Source organism: Porites lutea, chromosome 14 (assembly GCF_958299795.1).
Source record: "Porites lutea chromosome 14, jaPorLute2.1, whole genome shotgun sequence".
Taxonomy (NCBI): domain Eukaryota; kingdom Metazoa; phylum Cnidaria; class Anthozoa; order Scleractinia; family Poritidae; genus Porites; species Porites lutea.
In genome coordinates, this window is record NC_133214.1 from 12,612,844 (window position 1) to 12,623,753 (window position 10,910).

General features: G+C 38.6%; 1 protein-coding gene across 1 annotated transcript; it reads left to right on the forward strand.

Moving 5' to 3' along the window:
- Positions 1-2,096: 2,096 nt before the first annotated feature.
- Positions 2,097-8,535, forward strand: LOC140923948 (receptor-type tyrosine-protein phosphatase delta-like). The gene is made up of 5 exons (XM_073373963.1): positions 2,097-2,193; positions 3,243-3,533; positions 5,591-5,887; positions 6,758-7,039; positions 8,117-8,535. The coding sequence occupies exons 1-5, from the start codon at positions 2,097-2,099 to the stop codon at positions 8,533-8,535; spliced, it is 1,386 nt and encodes a 461-aa protein (XP_073230064.1).
- The last annotated feature ends 2,375 nt before the right edge of the window (positions 8,536-10,910 follow it).

Here is a 10,910-nt window from a genome sequence, read left to right on the forward strand (position 1 = left end):
CCCTAAGACGCCAACAGTACAAGACTGGATTTATAGACGAGTTCATAAAAGAAATCGTATCTGCAAAATTCCATGCCTCTGTTTCGTGTTTTTGATAAATAGCTAAAATCAACGTGGAAGCGAATAGTGGAGAATAACACAGAATCATAAACATGAAGTATATAAAAGTGTTTATGGCACTTTTGTTGAGATGCAGAGTACGATTTGCAGTACTTAGGTTCTGTATAGCCTGATGTTGGGCTTGAATTTGTAGTTGATGCTGACGAACGATAAGAAAAATTTTAACATACGAAATCGTGGAAATTGTGATGCAAACGCCTATGCCAACAGCCGTCACATAGAAAAAGAGACTTTTATTCCAAAGATTTATGTACGAAATAAAAGCACCAGTGAGCCAAACAGTTAGTGTAATATATAGAGCTCTTTTTACAGTCATTATATGTGGATAGGTCATGTGATAATGAAGAGCCAAGTACCTGTCTACGCTTATGACCGCCATTGTACAGACTGAAACACCGCAAGCTAACGAAGTCAACGCAAACATTGGTGCGTATAAAAGTGGAGCACGTTCAAGTTCCGTTGCAATGTAGACAGGCTGAGCAATGAATCCAACAAGAATGTCTGAGATGGTAAGGCAACACAAGAAAACGGTAGAGGGCGAACGAAGTGAAGGTGCCGTCAACATGGCCGCCAAAACCAACGAGTTTACAGAGATAGATATAATCATAAGTGGCACATTTAGCGCACAATTAATGATGGTGAAATCTGTAAAGGACTGTTGTCCCATTTCGTCAACAGGATATTTTTTCTCTTTGTATGTGCAAGTTGTTGTTTTCCACGTTTCTTTTCCTTTACAAAAAGGAGCTTTAGTAAAATTTAAGAAAATGCATAATGAAGAGGATTCTCACTCATTTCCTGCTGATAACGCAGCAAATCAATTTTCCCCTTTTGGCATCTTAACAATTGCTTTCGAAAATAGACATATTAGCTTTTTAATAGTAATAAAGGCATGTCCAACGTAAACAGTTAGTCTTCTATATACTAATCGAAAAGTTGCTTCAATTTTATTAACGATAGTGGTCACTGTGACTTGGAGATCTTCATGTGTCAAACAAAATATTACCTTTTTTTAACTTCCTTGTAATCTGACCAGCGGAATTGAATTTTAATTAAAGTGGGCTTCGAAAAGAAAATTAAAGCATCCAAAAAGGCAAAACGGTAGATGCTTTTGGAGGAAAGAATAACGTGACTTTCAAAAGAAATCTTTTAGACTGCCTGTTAAAGATAATTTATAACTCTGAGTCGAATGTTGCTCGTAAACTGAAATTTCCGGACTAATTAATTTCTTTTTATATGGAAATAGAACACGGAATTATCCCAGCGTATTACACGAATTATTGTCGATTACACACGTTAGTATTCAAATTTATAAGTTTAATGAAAGGAATAACAGAATGTTAAAATGTTTTATATGCGTTATTTTATGATTTAATGGATTACCCGTGCCGATGCTAAAATATTTCCATTCACCACTTGTTCCTGCTCTAAAGATTTAATAGAAAAAATATATATGCAATTCCAGTCAAACGTTATGTATGATCATGATTGCACTTTCCATTTAATAAGCGTACATATCAAATGACGACAACCTGCTGTGTTATCTCTAATAATTTGTGGTAAAAACAATGGCTGAAAAGTGAATAACACAGTTGTGTAGGTGCTGCTTGTAAGGTCTCTCCTGATTGGTCGCAGAAAACAATGACATGTTATTCTTTCAATTATTTCAGTGTTGTTGGGGGTCAGGGGTTAGGCACCATTAGTGATTTCTCTTCCGAGCTATGCAGCTGCTACATGACCCGAATAAATTAAAGAATAGATAAGAAAGATCCATGCAGGTAAAACTCTTTAGCTTGCCTAAGTTACCTCATTTGCCTGAATTTTAACCGCCTCCTTCGCTTCCCGAGTGACATAGCGGGTGGAGGAGGCGGACCACGTAACGTCAGGTATTTTACCCTTATTATCGCTGTCGGTCGTGAAGGTTCTTTCAACAATACAAGACCATACTTCTAGGAGAATTTTCTTCTTGACGCGTCCTTATGGCTAAAAAAAGTGCCACACCCAACTTTCCCCCACTGTGTAGCATAGAACAGAATGACAGTCTTACTCTTTTAGGTGTCACATTACAAAACGACTGTAAGTTTTCATCTCATGTTAAGGGAAAAAAACTTCGTGAAGCCACAGGGAGCCCACACAATCTGCCGTGTAAACGATTGTTATTTTATAGTATATGTACTAGATTTACCGTTTCCTTGACCTATAGCGAAATATTGCTAAGTATGTATATAAATTAATGTTAAATAAACGTTGAATTACCTTACCTGCGGTATATTGTCATCCTTTTGTCTCAAAAGCGGTTTTTTGAGCGATTTTAAAGGTTTTTGAGTTCGCCGTTTGCCGTTCCTAATAATAGAAGGAACAGCTATACTTCTCAGTTTATTAATAGCTATGACCTTTTAGGAAAGTGTGACCACAGGTTGTTCACCAAAATTAAGAACAATGTTAACAATCCATTACATGCCTTTTTCCCGAAAGTCAAATACTCATCCAAGAGGTTAAGATCACAAGCAAGTCAATTACCACGGGGTTAATACAGAACGTTTTAAGAATTGTTGCTTTAATAGAACAAGGTTTAAATACAACTTAGCAATTAAAAAATATAGGTATCAGGTTTTATATGATACTTCACTCACTGTAATGCTTGTTATGTATTTTAACGAGCGAGATAAAGCCATTATTATTATTATTACTATTATTATTATCATTATCATTATCATTATCATTATCATTATCAAAAAATGTTTATTTAAGTATCAGAAAAATAAGTAATAACTACAATTTTAAACTATATCGTATTGTTTACAAATTAAAAACTAAATGTTATGTCCACGATAGAAAACCTATTTACAATTGTGAAAAGTTTAAAAGTGGGAAAAGGAAAATTAAGCATTACTAAGAAAAAAAAATATCAAAAATCTAGGCCTAAAATTATGAGCAGATGTAGACCAGCTACAGCGAAAGTGAAGTCTTCTGAGACCTCACGTGATTTGAATGGATATCTATGGATATCTTTATTTAGGTAAAGGGTTCTTATGGCGCTAGTCGTTAAATGATAACAGATGCTATCATCGCGATGGTAATGGGAAACTGGCTTAATTATCTTTTCTTTTTTCTCTATCTTACAGTGTACATACTACCTCTTCAGGTTTTAGCGTACAACACGAGTTCCACGTCTCTGGCCTTAGAGTGGAATGAACCTGGAGAATTACTTCATGGGATATTTTGCGGAGTTGAGATCTCCTATCGTGTAAATGGTTCATCGCAGACGGATAGAGTCATTGTCGCATCTGGAATACCAAATTACGAGTTGACAAACCTGGAACCGTACACATGGTATGTTGTAAGTGTCACGCCTCACACGCTGGAAGGTGAAGGAAAGAAAGGTGACGAGGTTGTGGCAAGGACAGGAGAGGATGGTTAGTAAAACCGCTAGAATACAGATGGAACTTCGAGTGCATTTGAAATTTGAGTGTTTCACTGTCACGCAATGAAAAAATAACTTTGAAACTATTGAGCGAAAGAAGCCAAGAAAAAAAAATTTACAGAATACTCATAAATACACAACATATCCAAGTCTCAAGTCTGTACGGGGCACCGTTTTTTAGTTGTTTACCGAAACGTTTCATGCACGTTTATGTAGCTTTGTATGGGGACGCCATGCTGGTGTACCCAGATGGGACACCAATATGGCGACCAGAAATCAACAAAGACATCAGGTCATCATCATCATCTTCTTTTTGCTTGTAAGCAGATTAGCATTCGCATTAACACGCTTTGTGCCGCGTAAAATGTATAAACTGCTGAAAATCATAAGGAGATAGCTTTTCTTTAACCAGACATCTCTGCCAAGGCTATCACTGTGGTGTCACGCACTGTGAAAATTCGGAAATTCAAAATGCTGTATTTTCAAAATGAAAGACGCTACAAAGATTTATTTTTTCGGTCTCCTTCACCCTGGCGTACATACGAATTCAGAGGGCCTCGCTATTTTGATTTTAGAATTTGATGACGTCATGGTGAAAACACTTTACAGGACTGATTAACCACTACGATTCCACTTAAACAAAAAATCCGAGAACTTGTAAATCGTAAAATTTCACAAATGAGCGCAATTCATGTGTTGTTTTCAGTCTTCACTCTTCATGAAGACCCACTCTCCTGTCTCCTTCAAAAACGGCTTGAAAAACGTCCCGGAGGAGCTTAACAAAGAGATTAGTCTAATTATCACCAACATGAAAGAAATATTTCACTTCGCCACCTAACCTATGACGCCGTGCGTGTTGATTGACAGTTAATCCTTAATCTCTCAAATCCTCAAGTTCAGATCGTACTTATTAGAGGAGACTGGTTATGACAGACAATAAACATCAAATATAAAAAAAACTCACGCAGAATGACGGAAAACGTCTGTGAATTCTTTGTTTTGCCACTTGAAAACACCAGAAAACACCAAAAAACGCGATGTTAAGACACTGGAAAACGGCGGTGAACAACGGAATACGATCCGTTCCCATGTGTTAACCGTATGTTTTCCGTTTGTTTTGCATGTATTAGCCGTGCGTTAACGGTCCGGTTAACACCCGTAAAACAAGCGTTTTCCTGGTGTTAACTGAGCCTGGATACTATCGGATAATGGAACGAATACTCAAATTCACCGGCCAGAAAACGACGGGAAAAGAGTGGATTTTACGACCGGAAAACGCGAGAGAATTGTAGCAAAATGCCGCGTTTTCGAAAATTAACCGAGGGTTTTCCGAGACGGTGAATACCATATTTCTTGCCGTGGGTGGTGTTGTTTATGTTGAAAGCTCCCCGAAGGTGCACAAACCTTTGTTTTCTGTTGGGAAACTGTGACGGAATAAATTAATGAAACGTTTTTATTGGTCAATAACATTAAAATGATAGGAATGCTGGCATGGAAAGATTTCTCCACTTGTGTCCAAATGTTATTACGAATCGGACCTTTTTAAAGATTATTTCCAGTAATTACACTTGTGTCTTCAACAGAACTTTGATGAAAAATTCCCCGTCGTGGGTACTCGCGACCTGAAAAACGCTCGGGAAATGCCCTGAGGGGGAGGGGGTGAGCATGCTTGAGATTTAGTGAGCTAACAGGGGCATTTATTTTCATGAGGTTTGTGCATGAGTTATTGCTTGTCACCTTTCCATTGTTTTAAACAAGTTATTATTTTCAATAAATGGGAGAACAGGTCACTGAGGTGGAACAGGAAGTCATTGTTATGGACAAAAGCCCACTGTTCCACTTTCGCGGCCACAATAATGACCTGCCAGTTTTAAAACAATGGAAAGGTGCATGAAATCACCCTTCTTAAAAATAGAAAACCTTTAGCTACGCGCTCGGTAATTATTTTAAAATACCTCGCCCCTTAGGCATTGTCCGATGTATTACTCCATGTTAACCACTAAATACGCCGTTGTTCATTACTTGATCTTGCCTTGTTTGTTTACACAGCTCCCACATCGGCGCCATTAAATGTCATTGCGTTCCTTAATAACTCTGGAAGTATCATTGTTACATGGGAACCAGTTCCCGTGGAGCATCGTTTGGGTGTCATTCAGGGTTACAAAGTCATGTACACTGCACAGAGCACTGGCCAACAAAAGATCCTCTTCGTCAACAGGCACGTCTTATTAACGGAACTACCCAACTTACTTATATACACGCTGTATAACATACAGGTTTTGGCTTTTAACAGCGCAGGCGAAAGTCCTACTAGTCTGACATTAACAGTTCGATCTGCAGAGGACGGTAAGAAAATAGAAAATCTCCTAGTCTTTTAATCTCGACAGTTACAAAGTATTCGCCTGATTATATATTATATTGAATTGTACCCTACTAAGTCCTATTACTGGAGTGATTTTACTTATTCCGCGAAATAGTCAGTACAGTACCACGCACTACAATGTATAATAATGTCTGAAATTTTCATTGAGATTGATTCACTGCAACACCTTGAAATTTTAAGGCAAACATAGCCTACGAACCGGCCAAAAATCCGCGTTACAACATTCACTGTTTTAAGGTTATGCCAATTTTTCCAAATTAATGCGGGCCGTACATAGACCAAAATTTCCAAGCAGCTAAATATGATATTTAGAAATATTCTGAAGCTACGTAAGACTAATTTGAATTATTTAGAACTTTTTGATTAAACAATTTATCACGACTATTGAAAATATAAGGTTTGAAGTATATTCACACATAATTTGAATTCAAACATACAGATTTTTTTTTAATTTATCACGGAGTTTATTAGCGTAACACCACGCTTTAAATTCCCGGTGTCGAGTTTTCAGTAGCTAGCCGCTTTTATGGATTTCCAATTTTTTTTCTTGTTGTCATAGTGATATCAATTTAACTTAGCGATATCGATTTAACTTAAAACTACATTTTGACAAACTTCAATCCAAAATCGGACAAGAATAAAATCACTTTCAAAGCGATTGAAAAATATAGGTATGGTCTCCGAAAAACAGTATCGAATCACCTTAAGAAAACCTGAGAATAACGAGAATCAATGTCCTGCGATTCGGGCTTCTCTCTCACCTCTCTCATGTTTTCTTCGCGCATGCTTACATCCCACGACTACCTACTCATCGCGTTTTTTTTGCGCTTCAGTCCCTAGTGCTCCGCCACCCGTCGTGGTAGCTCATGCCACCAGCTATACCAGTGTGATGATGTCGTGGAAAGCCATTCCAACAGAACATGAAAATGGTCTTCTGAGGGGCTACATGGTACAATTGGATGGAATGGACGATGACTTGATATATGGATGTACTTTGAACATGAACATTATGCAACTGGAGAAATCCAAGGTCTATAAATTACGAGTGGCTGGCTTCAATTCTAAAGGGCGAGGAAACTTCAGTGATTTTGTCATAGTAAACACAAATATTAACGGTATGGAGCTTTTGCATCTGGATTAAGGGTAGCCCCTTTCTCCCTTGCAAATCGCATGGGAGAAAAAATAGCCACGCCTGTATCGGAAGTTGCAAGATGGGTGTAAGGGCATATCTTCACAGTCCTCTGTTTTTTGGTGTGGTTTTACAGCTCAATTACTCATTTCCAATATTGCCAGTCCGCTAATGTTGAAGAAAATACGAGACTATTCGCACTCTATTTTGCATGATGTGAACGTAGTTCTTGTGAGACACAGACAAGATCTAACCTCAATCAAACCTCTTTTCTATGTGCGGGAAAGAATTAGATCCAAGTAACCCTATGACAGGGGGGTAAAAAATTCGATCTATTTGGGGTGAAATGCACTCAATGGTAAGATGTCCGTCAGGGTAAGTTCGACTGTATTGTTTTACCACTATTCCTCTTAACGTTGCGTAGAGGAAGAAGATCTTTCACCTTCTCTCAAAGGAAAGTAGAAGGGAGGAAAGGCCGTTACATTTCAAGGAAACGTAAAGGCCAATATATTAGTTCGAAAAAAGAAAGGAAGAAAAATTTGCGCAGCGCATGGATGGCCCCTCATAACTCGTGTGTACATTTGTTCCTGTTTTTTTTTTTTTTTTTTTAGAGCACCACCTTAATATTGCTCTAAAATCGTACGAAACTTTAACTTAATTACTGATTTTAAATTATTTGCTTCATACTTGAGAGAAGGAAACGTCCTGCTGTTGTGAGTAGCTTTAGGGGAACATTTAATGACGTTTTTTGACATTTTTTTTTATAATGGTGAACAACTTGTGGAAAACTCTTTTGCAATGTTAAATGCTATTTTACTACTTTTTTTAGAAATGTTAAATTAACGAGGACAAACAATCAAAATAAAGGATTAAGATATGAAAGAATTGTGGTGACAAGATTGAGAAAAATATTATCCTTATTTAGCTCGATTCTGAATACTTTCACTTGCGAGGATCTGTTTTCCATTTTGAAAGAGGATACCTTTTTCATATTTTCACAAGCTTTACGTTGGTACAACAGGACATTCAGACTAGTAAGGGCTATTCGTAATTTCAACCGCAGATTGTCGTGCTCTAGGCATGGAAGACCGTAACATTTCCGATTTGCAGATCACTGCCTCCAGTGAGTGGAGTAACACACACTCTGCCAGCATCGCTCGACTGTATTATAACGGAGTACCGGGTGCGTGGACTAAGGCGCACCATGACGCGAACCCTTGGCTTCAAGTTGACTTCCAAGGAAAGGTTACTCTTCTAAAAGTGGCGACTCAAGGAAGATTTGATAAAGACCAATGGGTTAAAAGTTATTCTTTAAGCTCCGGTTACAATGGTGTACATTTTGAGCTGTATATACAATTCGGTGAAATTAAGGTGAGGTGCTTTTGTATCACGCTTCTTAGTAAGCGCGCACACGTTATTGAGCTGCTAGACAGGGAGATACTTGAAGAAGTGGAGTGTGATGTATGCCATTTGATTTTGTAACATAACGAGGAACGTGGAGAACATAGCATTTTAAACTGGGTTACTGTTACTACGATGGTGTGCAGTTAATTATAAACAGTTTTTCTTCTAAAATTATGGACTTGTTTTCTTCACATTTTGGAAGAACATTCTGGTGGAAGAAGTTTAATCTAATTTTTTTGTTTGTAGATTTTTCAAGCTAACTGGGATAGAAACACTGTCGTTCACAATGCCCTAACTCCAGCTATCACTGCGCGCTTTATAAGGGTTTTACCCAAGTCTTGGTTTAGCCATCCATCTTTAAGGACGGAGTTCTACTCCTGCGAATATGGTAATTATTATCAAATACTGTGTACACTGTGCAAATATGGTAATTACTATCAAATATGTGGAAGTTATTAGTCTCGCTTGCGTAAGCAGCGAGACTCATAATCTGCCACGCGTTTTTCACCCCTGAGGGGGGGGGGGGGGTAGTCCCTTACATAGGCTATATAGGTATGTGCCGCGCCAAACGGTATGGTTTTTTTAGCCGTTTTGGTCTGAAATAGGGTATGGTTTGTGCACTCTAGTCTTGAATTGGGTATGTTTTTAGAAGAATTAGCTACTTCTTCATCATTTGGCGATAAGACCATTTCCCTTTTAATGTTTACGCCAACAAGCGTGTACATGCCGTAACAGCTTGTCACGCGCCGGGCTCCAGGGCTTCAGGTCTGAAATAGGGTAGGGAAAATCACAGATTTTGGTCTGAAATAGGGTAAGGGTTTCAGGAAGCGTGCAGCACACCCCCACCCAATTTTTCTGGAAGTACCCCCCCCCGGAATTTTTGGTCGTTTTTTGGGTCACAAAAGGCAGGTCATTGTGCCAGGCGTTCCTTGTGGACACCGTGGAAACAGGGACTAAGAATCGTTGCGTGATCGAATCCACGCATGTTTAGGAAAGGTTAAATTTAGAGCTTTTCCAAAACGTGTCGGTCTACGAATTCAGGGTTGATTACTTTGGAGCAAGTGATCACTGCTAAGTGGCCGAAAAAAATAGAATATTAATTAGCAAAATTGCGATGGTCGGGTGTTGTAAACTTTCACTATATGCAAGTGAGTCTTTTGATGAGCATGTGATTCGTTTTTGGCGATGATTGAAATGACGCGCCATGTAAATCACTTTTTCGATATCTGGCAAGGATGTTGTTTCCCTGGAATCGAGGCCCTTGAATTTTCGTGTATTTACAGCTATTTCGAGAAAGGTTGTCGGAAGAAGTGCACGCGACAAACCCGAAAGGTATTGTGGGTGGTTTTGAGCTCACTGTTTTTCAAAGAAATTTGAAAGAATGGCAGGAGAGGCAGGAGGTCTGCGAGTGCTAAGGAAAGCAACAAAAGTAGGTTCGACAGCTACAGTATCAGGAACAGTGTATTGATCATATCCCATATTACTTTTCGGGATTGTCGCGTGCACATGTTTTCCGACAACCTTTCTCGAAATAGCTGTATACGCGCGTATAGCCTGCTACCGGAGAGGTATTTTTCGTCGTCACTAACACGCGTACTAAATCAATTCAGAAACAAATAAAAAGTATCGGCATCGATAAAGTAGGAAGTAAAAAACCTTCAGCGAGTAAATCGTGTTTCTTGTAGAATTAATCGCCTCCTCATTTCTTGGTCTAATCTCCAAGCAGGCAACACCTGAATGCCGCTTTAATCGCGTTCATGTTATTAAATACTATGTACATCGTGCGAATATGGTAATTATTATCAAATGCTATGTACATGTGCGAAAATGGTAGCTCTTCGTCGCTGAGGACGTTTCGCAACGTCCCCAGCGTTGTAGAGCCAGGAGAAACGGCTGTTTTCGCAGGCTACGAATATAGGTACATTGTGCGAATATGGTAATTGTTACTAAAAAAACACTTCTCGGTTTCTGAGCTTTGCGAATGGCAATGATTTAACGACACTTTATAGTCCAATGAAGTGCCAACTCCGCAGTGCCTTCAAAGTATTTTTTCGTGAACACCAGCTAATGCTGTTCAGTTGCCTATAGTAAGTGTTGTCATTTACACCACAAGTTAAGGTCCCTAATTATTTTCCTCAGGTATTGTATGGTGAACGAAATACGCTTCCTCCACGTGTCATCTTTTTCCTGTATATTTATTTACTATTAATGATCACCTGTTCCATATGTGCTCTCAAGGGTCAGCATTTACTGTGATATTATGAAGTAGTAATCAATACCGCTGACATAATATCGCATACTCAGAAAAACGTTTCGGGTACGTTCTTGTAAGTTGATTTGAGCTTTCGCTGATTAAAGACTGTTTGGTTAAGTTTGCTCGTTTTGAAGCTAAGGACTAACACATGGTGTCAGAAGTCAGTGGATGAAGCTGTTTGCCGACCGCATTTGTGAAA